At 36.5% G+C, this 20,823-nt stretch overlaps 4 protein-coding genes across 4 annotated transcripts; all 4 read left to right on the plus strand.

The window, feature by feature from the left end:
- The first annotated feature begins 846 nt into the window (after window positions 1-846).
- On the plus strand, window positions 847-2,808 carry LOC149290555 (gamma-crystallin 2). The gene is made up of 3 exons (XM_089488502.1): window positions 847-855; window positions 1,123-1,365; window positions 2,533-2,808. Exons 1-3 carry the CDS (start codon window positions 847-849, stop codon window positions 2,806-2,808), a joined length of 528 nt encoding a protein of 175 aa, XP_089344628.1.
- A 1,644-nt stretch (window positions 2,809-4,452) lies between these two features.
- LOC149290556 (gamma-crystallin 2-like) lies at window positions 4,453-7,531 on the plus strand. Its single transcript, XM_089488390.1, has 3 exons — window positions 4,453-4,462; window positions 6,733-7,010; window positions 7,253-7,531. Exons 1-3 carry the CDS (start codon window positions 4,453-4,455, stop codon window positions 7,529-7,531), a joined length of 567 nt encoding a protein of 188 aa, XP_089344516.1.
- Window positions 7,532-10,835: 3,304 nt separating this feature from the next.
- Window positions 10,836-12,510, plus strand: LOC149290557 (gamma-crystallin-1-like). Its single transcript, XM_089488507.1, has 3 exons — window positions 10,836-10,844; window positions 11,420-11,662; window positions 12,235-12,510. The coding sequence occupies exons 1-3, from the start codon at window positions 10,836-10,838 to the stop codon at window positions 12,508-12,510; spliced, it is 528 nt and encodes a 175-aa protein (XP_089344633.1).
- Window positions 12,511-19,056: 6,546 nt separating this feature from the next.
- Window positions 19,057-20,528, plus strand: LOC149290558 (gamma-crystallin-3-like). The gene is made up of 3 exons (XM_089488511.1): window positions 19,057-19,065; window positions 19,748-19,990; window positions 20,253-20,528. The coding sequence occupies exons 1-3, from the start codon at window positions 19,057-19,059 to the stop codon at window positions 20,526-20,528; spliced, it is 528 nt and encodes a 175-aa protein (XP_089344637.1).
- Window positions 20,529-20,823: the final 295 nt, after the last annotated feature.

The following is a 20,823-nucleotide window of genomic DNA, read 5'->3' on the forward strand; positions in this document are numbered from 1 at the left end:
TGAGTTTTCCTTTAAACCAACATTTACTGGTAACCTATATAGGTTTCATTAAATAATACTGTGTATGTAAAATGTAGTATCAGGCAAAAGTATTACACATATATTATTATTACTTTATTGTTTTATATAATCCCATCATATTCCATAGCGCTGTACAGTGGGTAGACAGGACAAAACTAGTAGTATATAACATCACAATTTGACTTACAAAAACAACAGGCGAGGAGGGCCCTGCTCAAACCAACCTACAATCTATATTCGACCCTTGAACTAAAGTAGCAACTCGTGAAACTAAAACTTTACATAATTAAATTATCAAAAATTATGTTTTACTTTTTAAAATTGTTACTTTAATCCAAGGATCAGATGTTTCTGTAATGTTAAGGGCCATGCCCTGTAGTAGCTTATCACCGATCTGATGCTACAAGAGTATTACGCATGTTCTTCACTGGGCTTGCGTATCATTTATTAGTTGTATGCTATTTCATTTTCATTTTCTTTGTGGTTATGCTTACAGTGCAATGAAAATATTTTAAATATCAATATGAGCGTTCAGTATGATTCCCTAAGTTACGTTATCATGATAATACGTGTAGTTAAAATTTTTATTTGTCCTGTATTGATGATTTATTCTGGTTACTTTATTTTATAACTGTAACTTAGGACCTTGTACACAATTACTACATTATATGCTAATAAAAGAGACACTGAGAATATTCCCCTTAGTAAACAGAAAACGGTCCCTTTGTTAGAATTCTGCAGATCAAGCAATGATTGTGATATATATATAAGGGCTTCAGTGCAGTGCAGTAACTACTGGTAATTTGCATCCGCAGTCCTGCAAAGATGGGAAAGGTAAACAGCAAAAATCTAACTTTTTATCATTATTATTGTCTATATATTTTTTTAAATGGAAGCATCTCCATAACTTCCAAAGATATTTAAATTATAAAATAACTTTCATAGTTAACGAATCATAATAATTACAGCTTCATCTGATCACTATGATTATTGCATTTTTTTCTTAAGTGTTTTAGTGCCTAATACCATTGTAATGATTTGAAGCTAGTCAGATAAAAAGATAGTCTTGCATTACTAATTTTTATTATCTTTGCATCTTAGATCATCTTTTATGAGGACAGGAACTTCCAAGGTCGCTGCTATGAGTGCAGTGGTGATTGTGCCGACCTTCACTCGTACTTCAGTCGATGCAATTCTATCCGTGTTGACAGTGGTTGTTGGATGCTGTATGAACGCCCTAACTATTTAGGACACCAGTACTTCCTGAAGAAGGGAGAATATCCTGATTACCAGCAGTGGATGGGATTCAGTGACTCCATCAGATCTTGCCGTGTTATTCCACAGGTGAGTTAGGATGTGTTCTACATGTCAAAAATGATATTAATCATATATATATATATATATATATATATATATATATACACACTTACGAGCAATTAATTATCTTTCTAAACTCTCTAACACAACATGTGACAAACTGAAAACATGCTTTCTCTAAGCAGAAAACACATTTGCAAACAAAAAAAGAATAGCTTTCGTATACCAACATTTGAACTTTAAATTCTAAATCAGCATAATATATAATAGCTTAAATCAAATGTATTAAATCAGTAACAATTATTCTTTATGTAAAGGGTCGAGTTTGTTTTAGTTATACAATATGTGTATAAAATGTTGAGTTGGTGGAGTTCGCCATAAGCTGCAAAAGCTGAGCCCATTCCATCTGAAGGAAAGCACATCCAAAATAATATAGAACTGGAAATAGTGAGCTAAAGAAAATAATTTGAAGGCCCCTAATCATTTTGCATTTACAAACACACATATGCTTCATGCTATAAATAACCACATCGTCTCTTGTTATTTAGTTTCTTTTTTCCCAATTATTTCTTCATTAGAATGCTTGCATTGTGTTTAAATATACACTACTGTTCAAAAGTTTGGGGTCAATTAGATCTTTTCATAGAAAACATGGAAATTTCTAGCTAGGTTAAGATAATTGCAAAATGTTTTTCTAATAATCAGTTAGCATTTTAACAAAGGAGTGATGGTTGCTGATAAAGGGCCTCTGTATACCTTTAAAATTAGCTGTTTCCAGCTACATTAGTCATTTACAACAATAATGTTTACGCTGTATTTCTGATTCATTTGATGTTATTTTAATGGACAAACATTGTTCTCCGTCAAAAACATTTATGAGACATTTGAACTATAGTGTATATGGCAAGTATTCATTACATAATTTGTTTTATAAACTTTGAAAGAAAAAGTAGGTCTTATTTTAGGAAAGCAATTTATTTAATTTATTTTTGTGTAACAGTTATTTTATTTTACAACTATAATACATTTATTGCAAATTCACATTTTTGTAAGAAAACCATCTTATAGAGAAGAAAGTAAGTAGAAAGAAGTACCTGATAAAAAAGTTCTACCTATACATGTATATCTGTACGAATCTATCCATCTAAAATATACATACATCATATCTCTATATTTATTATATTTCCATTACAGCAAAGAGGACCCCATAAAATAAGGATCTATGAGAAAGAGGATTTTAGGGGACAGATGCTGGAGGTTCTTGAAGACTGTCCTTCTGTCTTTGATCTCTTCAAATACCATGACATCAACTCCTGCAATGTGCTTGAAGGCCACTGGATCTTCTATGAACAACCCAACTACAGGGGAAGGCAATACTTTCTGAAGCCTGGTGAATACAGGCGCTTCACCGACTGGGGCTCCCTCAATGCCAGGGTGAGCTCTTTCAGAAGAGTCCTTGATGTCTGCTAATTCAACAGCCGCATGCAGATTATTTTCTCTTCTTCATGAAATAATAAACAAGTAAAGCAAATACGTGTATTGTTGTTGAATGTCTTTTCTTCCAAAACAAGAGCAATTTATTTCCTTTAGAAAAGCCAAAAGGGGAAAAAAACTCAAAAGGGAAAAGTAGTCATTTCCCATGTACATAACATTAATATTTTTGCTTGGAATATATTTGAATCAAACGTATAGTAAAATATGACTTAATCACACAATAAACTCAAATAATGTAAAAACACATGACTGCTAAGGCAAATAGTCATGCAAATACTAAACCATTACTCAACCACCTTATACTCAAAAACACACATGGACACAAAATTGTGGCGTAAAGGCATTAGCTAAAACTTTATTAACCAATGAACTCAACTAGGCATTCCAAACATACTACTGCCAGTTTCCATAATTGCTTTTGGTAGGCGGTTTCTCCAATAAACCGATAGGAGTTCTCATTGTGATAGCTGTCAGCCTCAACTAGAGTGTGGCCCCCCAACATCTTCCTCACAGACTTCTTGTTGGCCAGAATCATCCTACTATGACTAAAAAATTAGAAGAACACAAATAAACACAGGGGAACAGTGTTAGGGGGGTGCATTACATGAAGCTGGCAAGGAGCGGCAGCAATCAACAGTTCCACTGCCATCCCTCTTCCAATAACAGTTCCACTGCCATGCCTCTTCCAATGCCCTATGTTTCAACAATGCTGCTAAGCAGCCTAATTTAATTCAATTACTCCGAGTGGCCTGACATAGAAAGTAGCCTTCACTTCCTTACATATAGTCTTTCTCAATGCCAAATCCTATAAGTTACATTTTCTAATACACGGTTGTCTAATAGGACTAAAAGATAAAATAATACTTCAACAGCTATTCAGCATAGCAAACACATACATTGTGCACCTGCGCATACACCCATATATTAATAATGGACTGTCTTAAAAGACTTTACTTCATTTCTCAGGATTTGCCAAATGGTATGACATGATATTATATGGTAGGACATTATAGGGAAACAGTATTAAGAAGGAATGGAGAATGGCCCAGAACAAGTTTTCTAAAATTAAGAACTCTACTTCATCTGTGCTAGTAAAAAGAAGCACCAGTGCTCATATCAGGGGTTGTTCAAAATCAGTATTATAATAGGAGTGCTTGAATGCAAAGCTGTTTTTAGACATGCTTTATGCATCATTCCAATGGGGCTTGTCCTGTTTTGCATATGGACATGCACTCTATGATACATTTCTATGTTTATATGGTTAAAGAGAATGATATAAAACGTAACCTTGATTCGAAATAAATTAAAAGTAACTAAGGTACACAGTCCACACAATAAGCGTATACTGGGTTGAATGCTAAATATAGTATCTACCTACAGACACCTACCTACAGTAGTTACTAACATTATGTTCTGAAATACAATACAGATGTTGCAGCTGAAAAATAAATGAAAATAGATCCACCCATAATTTTTTTAAATATGTAACGGATCTAGGTACCCCAAATGGGTATATCCGCTTCCTCTGTTACTCTGACTGCTGAAGCCCTTGCTTATTATTGGCCGACGTCAGAATATCTTCAGAATACCTTCCCCTCAAGAAACATCAGCCGAGACTAGATGCTTAAGGGTAAAATCAGGAACTCAGTCTAATGGGAAACACAACGGGGAAACTGTACAAGCGGGTAATTGACATATAATAGTCACAGCTATCGCTATTGAAGCCTGTGGGGAAGATGGTAAACATGGTCAGTTTCCTGACTTCTGGCTGAAACCAGTTAAAAAACGGCTGAATATGGGTTCTTGGTGCAAATACTAGCCACAGAGGTTTCTGTCCTGTAGGTCCTTATCCAATGAAGAGTAAAACACCACACATAAAATCCCTTCCCAAAATACAGGTACCTGAAATCTGTGTCCGAGCTCCACAATCTTTAGAGTCTATAGTAATTGGGGAAAAGTGGCACACTATACCAGGGGGAAGAAGTAGTTCCAATAGACTCCTTGTACCCACCTCCCCAAAAACGGAACCCCTTCCAAGGCCAGGGCCCATAAGCTGTAGGGAGCAGGTTTTTCGAAGTTTCCCATCTCAACTAAGCTAATCAAAGCCAGTATGTCCAAATGTATGATGATGGAGAAAAGGAAAAATCTTTCTAATGAAAATTAAAGAAAATCTAACCTTTAATAAAAACAAACAAAAGCACACTAGGACCCTATAGATGCTGGCAGATTTTTTGATTTCCATCTCAATTGGCTATTCTCATCGCACACGCTGTGGTGTGATTAAGTGATATGATGTCTTCCTGCTTATTTGGACTTTGACAGAGGACAGTCCTTCATTTGCTTTTAGTCTGTGTATAGAATTGTTGTTCCCTATTGTCTCACTATGACAATTTAAAAACCCTTAAATATATTAAAATATATCTAAAAAATTAAAATAAACATTTAAAAAAAAATAATAATAAACTGGGGTCTCCATTAGTGTTTATTAACCAAGTATGAGTTCTTCCTTCACGTGTGGCGGAGTGAGGGTTCATTAAATAATCCTTGGGGGGGCCATACCCATGGTTACCTCTGTCCTCTATGCGCTGCTAAAGTGGATGGGGACATTCAATTATCTACAATTTCCTATGGGAGACACGGACCCCTAGTCGTGTCTCACCATCACACACTCCATCCCAGAGATTTGTGAATTTGTAAGTTATTTTAGCGAGTGCTAGAATGGAAGGACGTGCAAATGAGGTTGAGGCTATCAGTCAAGTTAACCCTTAACTCAGCTGAGAACTCGGCTTGTTAGTGAGTAGACCCATCTGTGTCTAATATATCCTCTCTTTTTATTTCTAATAGGAAGCTGTCCTGAATAGTTAAACAAATTCACTCAAACCAACTCACATTTGCAGTCAGAAAAACCACTTTAACCTCAATTGCCAGAAAGTCAAGTAAGAAACTCACTGATTCATTAACCTTGCAAATGTGAGTTGGAACTAAGTTCCTGGGGTCATGCCACTTTACGTGACACAGTGCGACTACATCTACAGATCTGGCATTAAAGCTACAGAGGTGAGTGTGTCTTTGGCTTCCAACATAATTTTATAGTTAAAACGGACAAAAAGCCATCAGCAATCTCGAGAGCCTTAACAAGCTCCATTTACAGGAGCTTCAGGGTGCAGTGCATCCACCGAATCTGCCTCAGCATGTCCATAATGTGTATAGTTATAGCTGTTAAAGTTCTCATGGCGCTTGTTTGGTCTCAAGCACTGAATCATTTATGACAGCAAAAGCTCTGCCCTGTAGAATGTTCAGTTTCATAATGCAGAAGGTTCTGTATAATGTATATTGTTACTTAACTGAGTACATGAACACCTGGAAAAAAGCAGAAAACAGGGAACAAAAGCTACACTGGTAAGGTATAGAATAAACAGAACTATACATCATCCTTGGTGTGCAAAAAACCAATGAGCCCTTTGTGTAATTTATGCTGCTTTAGCAGTCTGTAAGGTATATATAGACATTGCCATTTACCAATACACACTGAGATATACTTTTACACCTCTTGTTACAATGGGAGAGGTAAGGATATATTGATTTTTTACTCTTGATGAACATAATCAGTTTAGGTTTATCTTAAAATCTAGATGAGGATGGTAGATAAATGGTAATATATTTCCCATCAGAAATCGTACAGGCTAATGCTGTGAGTGAATTTAAACATGCATTAATCTAAGACAAGAAGAAGCATTGATTAAGGTCTGAGTCTCTTCATCAAGAAAAATGGGCAGACTAGATGGGCCAAATGGTTCTTAGGGTCCCGTCAAATTCTGTGTTTCTATATTTCAATTATATGTTCATTGTTGATGGAAAGTTCAGTTTCTCATTAAGCTTTAGCTCCAATGATCTTATAAGAATTCTTATTTATCTTCCTATATCTCCTGTTACAGATTATCTTCTACGAAGACAGGAACTTCCAGGGACGTTCCTATGAATGCAGCAGTGACCATAGTGATTTGCAATCTTTTTTTAGTAGATGTAATTCTGCTCGGGTATTAAACAGCTGCTGGGTTATTTATGAACGTCCAGGATACATGGGGTTTCAGTACTATCTTAAACGAGGTGACTATCCAGACTACCAAAACTGGATGGGCTACAATGACTCCATTAAATCCTGTCGCATGATTCCACAGGTACAGATTCTTTTAACCTAAAACTTTCTGTTTAAAACTTTCTGGCATTTTAAAAAGTACAGTTCTTAATAAAGTGTGAGACTAGGTCATCCAAGCACAGACAATGCTTAAATACCTCGCCTTACTATAAGGATACTCTCATATTTTAGCTCACATGTGCAATTACAGAAAAGGAACCTACATTAGTATATCAGACTAATATATTTTATATACTTACAATATTGTAATATTTTATATTATAGCATCACGGTTTGCACAGACTACAGCTTCATGAAAGAGAAGACTTTAAAGGTCAAATGATGGAGTTTACCAAAGATTGTCCTCATGTTTTTGAGAAATTCCGTTACCATGATATCGGTTCCTGCAGAGTTCTTGATGGATACTGGATATTTTATGAACAGCCCAATTACAGAGGTCGTCAGTACTACATGAGACCAGGAGAATACAGAAGGTCCAGTGACTGGGGTGGGATAAACAGCAGAGTGAGCTCTTTCAGGAGAGTTGTGGATTATAATTTATAAATAAATGATTAAATGAAACGTGATTGATATTGCATAACATAACGGGTGTATATTCTTTATGAAAACCTAAAACTAAATAATTTTCATGTTTTGTTTTAACATGACAAGTCTGACTATAATATGTGTAACAAGGAAATCTTACAAATGCTAATTTGCAGCTATGAAACCATACTTTTAAAGAAGCCTTTGAGGGGATAAGGTTGCGATGAGGAATAATAGCCGAACACACCTGGTTATGAGATTAAAGTTAAACTAAGATGCATTTGGAGGTAACAATTAGATGTTGTAAGCCAACAGGAAAAATACATCAGCAAACTAGTTCAGATCCTGAAATAACGTGACACTAGACACATGTTCATGCAATTTAGTTTGATTTATTATATCAAAAGATATCAAAAGAATTCACTGGCGCTAAAGAGCCATAGAAAAAAACAACTACAGATGATTAAACAGACTGCAGCGATTACATCATCAGTCAAAAAAAGAACAAGTAAATAGGATTTAGAAGTAGTCAGAGAACTGACTACTTTGCTCAGATTATCCACCAGCACTATACTACGAAATTCCTCATTACGCTTCTAAATATCCATCATGCTTGTATACTTATATATTATCTAAAGAACTCTTAATATACAATTGAGATATTTTTTCCATGGCTATAGCGTTAGATTAATACTGATGTCATTATTAACAACATTGCTTTTTTGTGGTTTCCACGTCATTCTTTAATTATTTTTCACTTACGCACATATGATGTTTTTTTTTGTTACATTAGAGGTACTACACTTTACAATTTATACTATTTGACTCTACTTGAGTTTTTAGATTCATTTTTTATTTTTTTTAAACTAAGGAATTCATAGATTATATTTCGAGGCATTACAGCAACACCGTTTAAGCGAAGAAAGTGATCTAAGCTTGTTTACTGAAATGAGATGCCAGGCGCGTCATTGGTCGTTAAGTGACCGTTTTTCCCGTGACGTGCCTGACCCATCAATGGACGTTAAGGGGTTAAGCATTTACACTCCTACATCGAGACCAAGTTGGTTTTGTTCGTAGTAGGCAAGCAAACAACAACACCTGAAAATGTATCAACACAATATGGAAAGCATCTAAAAAGAAAATCCCCAGCTTATATATGACTTTCTATGCTAAAAAAGCATTTGACAGATTACATTGGAAGTACCTATTGGAACTCCTAGCTAAATACAAATTTCCTCCTACACTGATTAGAGCTATGCTAGCATTATATTCCTCTCCTATAGCCTGCGTCTATGCTATGGGATTCTTGTCTATACCTTTCACCATAACTAACGGGACTAGACGGGTCTAGACAGGGCTGCCCCCTCTCACCCCTTTTATATACTCTTTATATACTGAATCTTTAGCTGCCAAAATATGTTCAGATCCTATGATTAAAGGTTTTGATGTAAAGGTTACCCTTCCATGCATCCACTACGTTATATGAGTTAATCATGACAACAACGACCTGTACATTCTATGTATTGGCAAAAGTTTAAAAATGGCTAAAATTCCTTACCACTCTCTGTCAGCAACTGACCCGCAGCCACTCACTGGAATACCCGCGGGTCGGTCCTCTGCCACGTCCTCACTGAAGCCGGCACGCGCCATTTTTCTCTGCTGCCGGAAGGCTGTCGGCTACGTGCTCTCCCGGTGACGTCATCCGGCCCGGGAACATTTAAAACCCAGCAGCTCACTTGGTATATTTCCTCTGTGTGTTCCTGTTGTTTGAGTTCAGCTTATTGTTACCGACCCTAGCTTGTTTAACAGACTTTGATATATTTCTGGAAACCTTGACCCTGGCTTGTTCAGTTTAGGGCACGTTCATATATACAGTGCTCTTGGAACCTTCTTCTGTGCGTCTCTTCCTATATTTAACCTTTACACTCTCACAAAATCTACCCCTGTATCTACATTGGAACTACTAGTCCCCGACTTACAACTGAAAAACTGGGGTTCACTTGCAACACTGTGTCTGGGAGGCCTGTATGAGAAGGGTAACATTTTGCAATCTTCTCAGGCGTTACAGGAAGCCCATAATATTCCAATCCAAGAGATTTTTATAAATACCTTCAAGTTAGACATTTATTGCAATCTCAATCCAATCCTCCTTTGATCGAAGTGACGCTCTCTAACCCTATCATTACCCTACATGGACCATACCCAGATCACTCAGGATCAATTTCCACATGCTATTTACAATTGCTTACCCGATTTAGCAACACTGAATTACCACATATGGTGGCTTGGGAGAGGGAACTGAATCAATCATTGGCAAGATGCTGAAGAAGCCATGAAAGGGGTTATGCATTGTACCAATCACTTAGAATTACAAAGGAAAATATCCTGTAGATGGTATTTAACCCCAAAACGTTTAGCACATTTGTTGCCTAATAGTTCATCCATATGTTGAAAGGGATGTGTTTGCCATCTTTTTATGTTCATAACATGTACATTTCTGTAAGATGTCATTTCAGCATATATTATCTCGTGAATATTTGGTGTTGGCTGATTGTGATGAAGATACTATATATGACAAAAATAAAGAAGAAAATTCCTTTATTTGCCCTGATGCAAAAAAATAAAAATAGTGTAGTATGTAATGGAGCTTTTTGCTCTTTTATAGAACGCCTATTCATGTGAGACCTAGCATATGGAAAAAATCTAAGTAAAATTGCACAATTGTTTTTATTTATTTTTTTTGCTGTTTTTTACTTTTAATTTATGCAAAAAAAAAAGAGAAAGACCATTTGTCCTTGAAAAAAAATAATATATAACTTACGTGGGTACACTAACCATAGAAAAGGAATCATGGGTGAACAAAGATTTTATAACGAGTTGTTTTTTCTTTAAAAATGATTCCGTGAAATCATATATACTTGAAATTATACATTTTGAGTCACCATGCAGTCATGCACCTTGTGTGTCATAAATCAGATTACTCAAGATAAATATGATTTGAAATAAGCAGTATAAAAAAGGATTTTATAAAAAGTCATACAGTGTTACAAATGCATTTTCTTTTGCTGTGATGTATGCTCCCTCTCATGTAAAATTGGCTTGGCTGACAGGTTCAATACATTGAATTCAGGAAATAAACCTTGTCAGCAGAAGACTAAACCCTACATTCAAATAGCAGACCACACAGTTTCTTCAATGAACCATACACAATGTATTATCATGTAAATTATGTAGGTTAAGCTTTAGTTTGAAAATCACTATATAAGGAAGATGGGTTTCCCATTAGTTGCACTTTAGTTTCAAATCTCTTCAATAGACGACCATGGGAAAGGTAAGTTGAAGGCAGTATACACCTAATAGTTTTACATAGTAGCATCAACTTGCTTTTGTAATTAACCCCTTAATGACAAAGCCCATACATATACGGGCTCAAAATGCATTGTTTTCAATGAGTTTAGGGACCGCCCATTGTCCTTAAGGTGTTAAGTAGTCTTATATTTATCTGTATACCATAATAATTGCCTGTGCTATTTTCCCCCCTAAACAATGGGTATTATGCCTCCAACTCACATTTTATAGTGATAAGACCACATTTCAAAGTTTGTACATTAATTTTTTTTATGCTAAACACTTTTTTTGTTCCAAATGGGTGAGGAGTTCATAAACTCATGGCACCTGCAAAGGGTGCAAAACTGTTTTGTACTTGATAACTTTTTTAAAGCATTTTCTTGGATCAAGTGCATAAAAACTTAAAATCCCAAAAGGAAAATGGCTACACTTGCTCAATATTTTATATTTATACTGTATTACTGTATATCCGAAGGGAAGCTGCATTGTGATAACTCCCCATTTTATTTTAATATATTTTGTGTGTTAGTTATTTACATAAACTTTATTCTGTTTTAGATCATCTTCTACGAGGACAGGAACTTCCAAGGTCGCTCCTATGAATGCAGCTCTGACTGTTCCGAACTGAATTCATACTTCAGTCGCTGCAACTCCATCCGAGTAGAAAATGGAAATTGGATGCTTTATGAACATCCCAATTACAGGGGCAACCAGTACTTCCTAAAGAGGGGAGAATACCCTGATTTTTCCCACTGGACAAGTCATAATGACTCTATCAGATCTTGCCGTATAATTCCACAAGTTAGTTTTTCAACCAATGTTTTACCCAAAACAGGCTTTACATATTTTACCTTTAATACATATTCTTTTTAAAAATGTCCTCTTATCTGTCTTTCCTCATTTGTTTTATCTCTACTCTTATACTATGAATACTCTCCTTGCTACACATCCATTCTTTTCCTGTTTTTTTTCGATACTGAGTTATTAAAAGTTATTTTCTATAACACTGACTATCTGAAAAGAAAGTCCTTCTTCTGTAATTTAATAGGCTGCACGTGTTGATGCTGCTGTTCTTTGTCAACCACCTTCTCTACTTGTCACTCACACTCACTGCTCATCTGTTTTATATTTTTCTTTATACTACTTGTTTATTGATGTTGTCTCCCATTCTTATGCCTGTATGCTTTGCTCCAATATTGCTCCTCCATTTATCCATATAATCTAGACAGAAGGCAGGCAACCACAGTAGTAATGCTGTTTGAGGTACAAGAACAAAAATTTAAAACAAAATAGCAAAAACAGATTGACTGAATTAAATTATTTTTTTACTTTACATACTACATGCCTGTTAATTTGCATTCCTTGTTTTTCAGCACCGTGGAACATTTAGAATCAGAATCTATGAGAAGGAAGACTTCAATGGAGCCATGTTGGAGTTCACTGAAGATTGCCCCCATGTTCATGAAGAATTTAGATACCATGATGTTTGCTCTTGTAATGTCCTGGAAGGCCACTGGATCTTCTATGAAGAGCCAAACTACAGAGGACGTCAGTATTACCTGAGACCTGGAGAGTACAGGAGATTCAACGACTGGGGGGCTCCTAATTCCAGAGTAGGCTCCTTTAGACGTGTCCAGGAATTCTACTAAATTCAGTGCTACACTATAGCTATTTGACAATCAATAAATGATCAAAACATTTAAATCAATAAATAATTTAAAGCTTCATATTTGTTTTGATGTGCATTGTTTACCTACACATTACTAATGGGGCGATATATTTTAAGTATATAATTATAAGTATAAAACGCATAGATAACAGACACCCCATGTGAAGGTGCGAGAATTGTTATTGCAAGGGCTGGAATAATCAAAGGGCACATGGGGCAACTGCTCCAGTGTCCCAGAGTGGTAGGGGACCCTGAGGACCCCATCCTGTGGTAGACTTACTTGTTTAGTAGGAGCTGCTCCACTGCTGCTATACCCTAAGAGCTCTGGATTAATGTGAGGCACTGTCAGACACTAGCTTTTAAGTCTCCTTAAATATGTTTCTTTGTTAGAACAAAGTAGTACATATACTGAACTAATTCAAGACAGATGGTGGTCATAGGTACTATAGGCTCTGTATTTTTGACAAGATGAAGGAGAAAGAAAGAAAGAAATAGAGAGATGTCGCCCTTCTAAGCATTAATTTATATACCATTTTAGGAATCCTATTGGATCAGTCGTATAATACCATGGCATTCTACAGAAGACCCTCTAAGAGCCACGTCACCTGATTGAGAACACAGGTTCCTAGCACTCAGGTTACATTCAGGCCTAAAGTGTATTGACTGGAATACTGGAACAAGCAGTTCAGCAAAAGTGAGCAAAATGGCGAATCTGTTAAATGACTGCTTGATGCCACAATCAGTGCCTACACCAACTAGAATTGAAACCTGTTTCTGGTTATAACTAAAAACACATACCTTTCGGGAACAACTACAGATTTAGGGAAATCATTAAATAAAAAGGACTTAATGATAATTAGAAACAATAAACCTAGGAACAGTGTTCAATATCAGGTAGCTGCTGCAAAGGCATTTATTGGCATTAATAAAAGGAGGTATAGATTCATGAAAGGTGAATATAATCTTGTGTAGTCAATGTTAGAAACCCACTTTAAATAAACTCCTAAAAAAAGGACATTATGGAGCTTGAAAAATTGTACAGACGGGCTTCAACGTCAAGGCTTGTGACGTCAATAAAGCCCTGGTGGGAAGCAGCTGGAAGCGGCCATCTTGCTAGGGGCATCATAGATGCAGTGATGGATACATGCTCATGAAGGGCTTGTGGAGCTTTTTCAGCATCAGCTTTGCTTGAGGAACATCAGAATACATCAAAGCAACGTTAAAGTTGGTCTCCTGTCCTGTTTCCTGAAGAAAATTTGGCTCCTGATGATTTGGCTGCTGCAGAACCCTTTGGATCTTCGGGAATGGCTCCCCTGCAGTCTGGCAATAATATTGAACATAACCAGGACTCTGGTGATATTGCAGCACACTCTTCTACAGTTAGTTCTTTACCTGTGGAGTTGTCTAGTTCAGGTTTGGTTGCTGCTAATAGCGCTGTGTCACCCCCCTTGCCCCAGGTGGCTGCTTCTCCTATACTTTATTTGTTTTCTAGTTTTAGGGTGCTATTGCAGCAATGTGAAGAAATTGTTAAGGATATTAATGTATGTCCACAGGCGGTTTGGGGCAGTTATGCTACATCGTCTACTAGTGTGGTACCGGATCCAGCATCGGGTGTTTTAGTTGGTGCTGGGGTTGCAGCACCTGATCCTCCAACTACTGTGCCTAGTGCGGTGATGCTGACATCGCAGCTTTCTGAAAGATCTGTAGAAAAGAGTTATGCAGAATTCTTCTCCTTTTTCCACTTGGAGAAAATTCATCTTGACAGAGGCTCCAAGGCTGAGGAGAGCAAGAAACAGAATGACGAAAACAGACACAACTGCCTGATTCCTTGTATATTGTCTAACTGGCTCAAGGCGTTTGCCATTTTGGCAAGTGTTATTGGGGAAAAAACTCCCAAACACTGCTCCGGCCTGTTTTGCTATATGGACAGTAACGGTTAAGCTTATCGTGTCTATAGTGGTATAGCTTGGCTACGATACGATGAGCAGTTTCGGCAATGCATGTCTGTAAGGAAGAACATCCGCTGGGACTACAAGGATATTGCCTTGTGGCTCAGGGTTACTGCTCTAGCTAGAAATCCTAACCACACCTTTCTAGGGGCTGCCGGGGGCATATCAGTGGCCGCATATGCAGGAAACAAAAAAGCAGAAACATTGGTTCAGTGGTAGAATTCTCGCCTGCTACGTGGGAGGACCGGGATCAGTTCCTGGCCAATGCAAACCTCTTAAATCTGTTACAGCCACCGGAACTAAATAACAAAGCGGAAAACACCGGTGAACGCAATACTTTTGTGGCTTCTTCGATATGAAGATCCTGTGGCTACAAAAATACTATGGGAGAGTTTTACACAAGGTTTTACAATTCCGTAAAAGTTAACAATTTAAAATCTACTTTCGCCTTTCCTATGGTGGTGACCGAGGGAGAACAGCAGGCCCTTTTCAGCCTCTTCCGATTCCCCAGTTGTGGATGTCTCTGTTGGGCATTGTTAGGGATATTAATGAGGCAAAACCAATATTTCGTCACACACACAAAATAACGACGCTATCAAATATTGTAGTACCACATCCACAATATGAATTTAAGGAGATACCCTATATTTTATCTCCGATCCTAAATTCTTTCAGATCGCCGAAAATTATAATTCAAATTAAATAGATATCACCAAAATAATCAATCAAAAAATATTTATTGTAAATACAATTTATAAAATCTGTATATGGGTCACACAGTGCATAATATAAAACACAAAGTTCTTAAAACATGTCAAAAATGAATCAATTCAAATACAATATAGTATCGATAGTTATCAATATGAATTAGTACTATATGAGTCTAACACACAATTAATTTCCAGTCCACTCAGCAACCAAAAATTTATAATAATCCGGGCAGTAATAAAGATATCACTATTTCTCTTATATTAGTTTAACTAATATGACAAATTAAAAAGTAATTTAATAATGTCTACGAGTATTAGTGAAATTTCTAATAGATGCAAATGATGTCAAACTTCATCTACAGGTAAAAATACCTTTTCATTATTGTTATTATTACGGGTTATAAGCTGCAGTCTCACAAGCCGTCATATACAATAATGCAATATATTATTTCCCAGAAACAGGGAATTCTATATGAAGAAGACAAAATTCATTTCTATTCAGAATAATAAAACAATTATAATTACCACCACTTGTTGCTGTTGTCCCACCGGTCCTTGTAGAAATTAATCCAGGTTCATTGGCAAGAAATTAAGTGGAAAAGAATATAACTTTCTACCAGTTATATAGGTTAGAACTCAAAGTAACTCCAAGAGTGAAATATGGTGCCAGAATCTTAAGATTCCAATTCTCTGGGGTAAATTTGGTGAATAAGTCCGTCCTTTTCCTTTTTCTTTTTTTTTTTAATTATCCAAGACATAAGCTTAAAAACAGAGTTTATTATCACATACTCCTTTGTTCTCAATTATAGAGGGAACAAGGACAAAAAGAAATAATCACTACATGATTAAGTAAAATAAAATGGCTCTGACTCCATTTTGTGTTCATGTAAAGTACAGAATATATGAAATACATGTTTTCTATGATAAAATATCTGACAGCATTGTCTCCAAAGAGGCAGGGAAATATAGATTGATAAATCATTTATCCTTCCCAAAGGGTTCTTCTGTGAATGATGGGATTTATAAGGAATTTTGAAAGGTTTCATATACAGCCTTTTGGCTTCTTCCGGTTCACCCGGACAGTTTTCGCTTATTGGGTTTTATTGGACGGCAACTATTACGTTGATTGCTGTCTCCCGATGGGTTGCTCTTGAGCATCTTATGCTCATATATTCATGCTCCACAGTCTTGGGTTTACTACATACTACTGCAGGCGACGCAGTGTGTTATGGGGTTCCTTTGTCACCCGACAAAACTGAAGGACCTTCAGAAGTTATAAAGTTTTTAGGCATTGAAATTGATTCTAGGGATAAGTGTTGTCGCCTTCCTCTGGATAAGGTCACTGACTTGAGAGGTGTAGTGCAGGCTACTTTGTTGAAAAAGAAAGTAACATTAGCTCCAATTCCTCCCTGGAAAATTGAACTTGTAATTGTAGGATGATTCCCATAGACAGGATATTTTGTAGGCGTTTGTAGCTGGCCATGGTCAGGGCGCTCACCCCTCACCATGTTATTAGGATCACTACCAAGAATAAAGATGATCTGCATGTGTGGGATGTTTTTCTGCAAGACGCTCTGGTTAGAGGAGGATGTGTGGAACTCAGATTTGTGTCTTTGGATGAACGCTGCAGGTTCTTCGGGTTATGGGGCATATTTCAAAGGGCACTGGAGCATTGGGTATTTGACCCAGGGCTTGCATGATAGCATTAATGTGTCCTCCTCTCCAGTAAGGTTGTTGCGCCGAATGGTTTATCTTTGTTTGCACTATGTTAGAGCTCCGCATCTTCCAGGAGTTGAGAATTAAATTGCCGATTCTCTATGTCGGTTTCAGCTGGAACGTTTTCAAATGTTGGCCCCCAAGGTGGATGCAGTAGGAATGGAATGGCCGATGGTTGGCCTTATTACAGCGTTCCATGCTGAAAGCCCAGTGGCGGCTTACTACAAAGTGCAGGAGGAATGGGAGGCGAAGTTGGCTGAAGCTGGCAATCAGGGAAACAGAATAGCTGTCTTATTGTGGTTTTTGGGTGACTCTTATACCAGCGGAGTGTCTACCTCTGCTCTTTCAAGTTTTTTTTTAGTTTACACTCTCTGGGAATAGTGATCGTACAAAATGTTTTCTGGTTCGGCAAGCATTAAAGGGTTACAGTGTGATACTGTTTGCAAGTCTGAAGTCAATATTAAATTGTTTCAGCTCAGTTTTGTATTTGCCTTTTTTGGAGCGTTACGGATTTCTGAGTTGGTTTGTCCGAGTAGTTCTTGCTCGACAGGCTTGCATTGCAGTGACATGTCCATAAATCAGGATGTCTTGCTCTTAATAGTGCGTTATTCCAAGACGCTCAAAGTTGGAAAAGACTTTACCGTCCGCCTGGCGCATTTTGCGGGCAGCGACCTTTGCCCGCTGCTTTGTTGAGAGATATGTGTCACTTAAACCTTAACAAAGTGGGCTGTTGCTGGTACATGGGGATAGCACTTATCTCAAAAAATCACGTTTTCAGTTTGTTGCGGTCTTTAAGCGTTGCCTTTCTGCTTTGTTTCTTTCCCCTACTGAATATTGCTCCAATTATTTTCGAATTCGAGCAGCTACGCAGGCAGCTAGATGGGGCATAGAGGAGTCAGTTATTAAGAGCATTGGGCACTGGGAATCTGCACATTTAAGAGTTATATTCACTCTCATCCAATATAAAAAAAGAGAAAAAAGAGAATAAAATGCAAAAAAATAATAATACAACAAATAAAATAATTAAGAGAATAAAAAAAGGTAAATGAAATAAAACATTTTTCATTTTTGTTCTGTACCTTTAAGGCACCTAAAAAAGCATATCTAATGTGATATCCATTTTCAGGCTTTGACTGCTGGAGCTATTATTTTATGGTCCGAGATCACTCCTACATGGGGGAATGACAATATTACATCCTGAGATTAAACAGGAGTCTTGTTATCTGTCAGTTGCTTTCAAGTTCTGGCAAATTTTTGTTTTGCATGAACATGTTTATTTGCATGGGTAATCATTTTTTTGCTCTATTATAATTTGTCACAGTAATAAAGCACTGTGGCTTTACACTATCCAACGACCTCATGTCTCCGGTGTCTTTATTAAAAGGATTATTGGTCAAGTTGCATGGAATATAATGTGCCCAAGTCATGTGTTCTTTTCCCTCTTTGTGTTCAGTCTTGTTAAATCAAATTATTTTCATAAAATTACTTCTAGAGTTGTGAAGTCATCGGAGATCTGTGTGCAAAAGCGGGACAGTGGAGCAACTGCACATTAGCCAAGAAGAGTGCCCAGATTTCAGGACAGTGATGTGAAAACTTGGATGCTTGGGACTTATGCCATTATAATAGTTTATTTAATGTACTGAACGGCAAAATATAATATATGTGCATATGGCATCATTTTAAGTAATGCTTTGAATTTGTCCAGAAGTTACTGGACAAAGACAGTGTAATTAAATAAGCCATTTTATGGTTTACAGCCTCATGTGACCCACAGCTGTTTTTACAATGTATGCTTATTCACGTTTTCTATTTAATACAACAGATTTGGTTTTAATAGCAACCAGCAAAATTAATACTTATCGTTGTAGTGCTAAAAAAACAACAGCAATCAGGTTTACAGTGCACACGTTTGAACTTTTGGAATGAAAGGATTTACACAAAAGGTAGTAAAAAGTATTTTTCAGAGATGCTGCCAGAAGCTAATAAAACAATGGTACAAAACAATACAAACTGAAAAAAACAATACAAATGTAAGGGACAGAGTCAGTAATGCATGCAAATCCTGCCTATGAAGGAATGTATTTAAACAGGAACACATAGTCTCTACTGCGGCACTGAGGCACTGGGGCCAATTTGCGAAAACCATCCATCATGGGGAAGGTAGGTGAAAGTAAACAGTATTGAGGCTCGTTAAACATTACATATTAAACAGTTACAAAATGTATAGATAATGCAATTGCTGAATAGTGACATTTTGCACAGGTAAAATATTTTGCAATCTATAAGCAGTTTAAATTTAAAAAGTATTCAGAAGTAGTCCTAAAAAGTATTTAACTTCACGATGACACTTAAGTGTCCAAGTTCCCAACTTATCTTGGTAGATATTCTGAAAACAACCGTAAGAAATATGAATTGTTATATCCTGAAAACTTAATGTCTCAGCATTTCAAAATATTTTTACACAATTGCTGTATAGCTTATTATAATTCCCTTTTTTCTCTTATCCTCAATGCTGTAACTAAATACTTCTATAGACACAAAATCAGCCATTTTAGGAAAAGGGGGCTATGTGCATGCTGGCAAATAGTGTGTTTTTAACACAGCAAACACATAATTCTAGAACGATTTTTATAATAACAAAATTGATCAGCTGTAGTAGAGCATAATGTGAGCGAGGAGTAAAGAAAGCTAGGTTACATTCTTTTTTATGTGATTAAAAACATGCATCCTAGGGGAAAATTCAGAATGATTTGATGATAACAAATATATATGTTGCAACCTTTTAAATAGTTAGTTGCTGGTCACCTAAACTAAAATACAATATTTTTATTTGTCAAAACAGATCATCTTCTACGAGGACAAAAACTTTCAGGGCCGCTCCTATGAGTGCAACTGTGACTCAACTGATTTGCACTCATACTTCAGCCGATGCAACTCTATTCGAGTTCAAAATGGAAACTGGATGATCTATGAACACCCAAACTACAAGGGCCACCAGTACTTTCTGAAAAAGGGGGACTACCCTGAATTCCAGCAGTGGTTGGGTTTCAATGATTCAGTCAGGTCCTGCCGCTTGACCCCTCAAGTAGGATCCTTTTCTGCCATTTGTAGAAAACCAAATGTGTAGGATTGTAATATGCTATAGATGTATCACATAAAAATGAAAGAGTGAAATTACAAATACAAATGAGTAAAAATAAAGTTTTTCAACTCTACATAAATATCTAGCAGCATAAAAATTAAAGTATATTGTCTTACTATGTTTTAATAGTTTAAACCACATAAGAAAATTCTATTCAGTGTTTTATTATTATTATTATTTATTTATTATATGTTTTATTTTACAGCATCGTGGCACTTTCAGGATCAAAGTATACGAGAAGGAAAATTTTGGTGGACATATGATGGAATTCACTGAAGACTGTCCATATGTCCATGAACGGTTCCAGTATAATGATATAAATTCTTGCAGCATTCCTGAAGGCCAATGGATTTTCTATGAAGAACGTAACTATCGAGGCCGTCAATATTATTTGACACCTGGAGAGTATAGGAAATACACTGAATGGGGTGCGAGCAGTCCTAGAGTTGGTTCATTTAGAAGAGTCCTGGATTTATATTGAGGTCCATGTGTAAACATTTCAAAATAAAAAACTTAATGATGATCCTGTAAATGGTGTTGTTAACTCTTGGTTATCTTGTCCAGGTTAAAAAATATTAATATTGCAGATTACAAGCGGTCTAAATATCAAATGTAGTACCTATTGCATTGATATTTTTGTTTACTTGAATTCATGTGCTAATGTGGGTTTTATTTACTAAATATGGTAACAATTTCATAGCATATAGAGTGATAGCTATTTTGGTAGAAAACAAAATACCCAAATCTATGAGGTTTAACCTTTTTAAAATGGGACT

This window comes from Sceloporus occidentalis, unplaced genomic scaffold (assembly GCF_023333645.1).
Source record: "Sceloporus occidentalis isolate IW3139 unplaced genomic scaffold, rSceOcc1.0.p SCAF_38, whole genome shotgun sequence".
Lineage (NCBI taxonomy): Eukaryota > Metazoa > Chordata > Lepidosauria > Squamata > Phrynosomatidae > Sceloporus > Sceloporus occidentalis.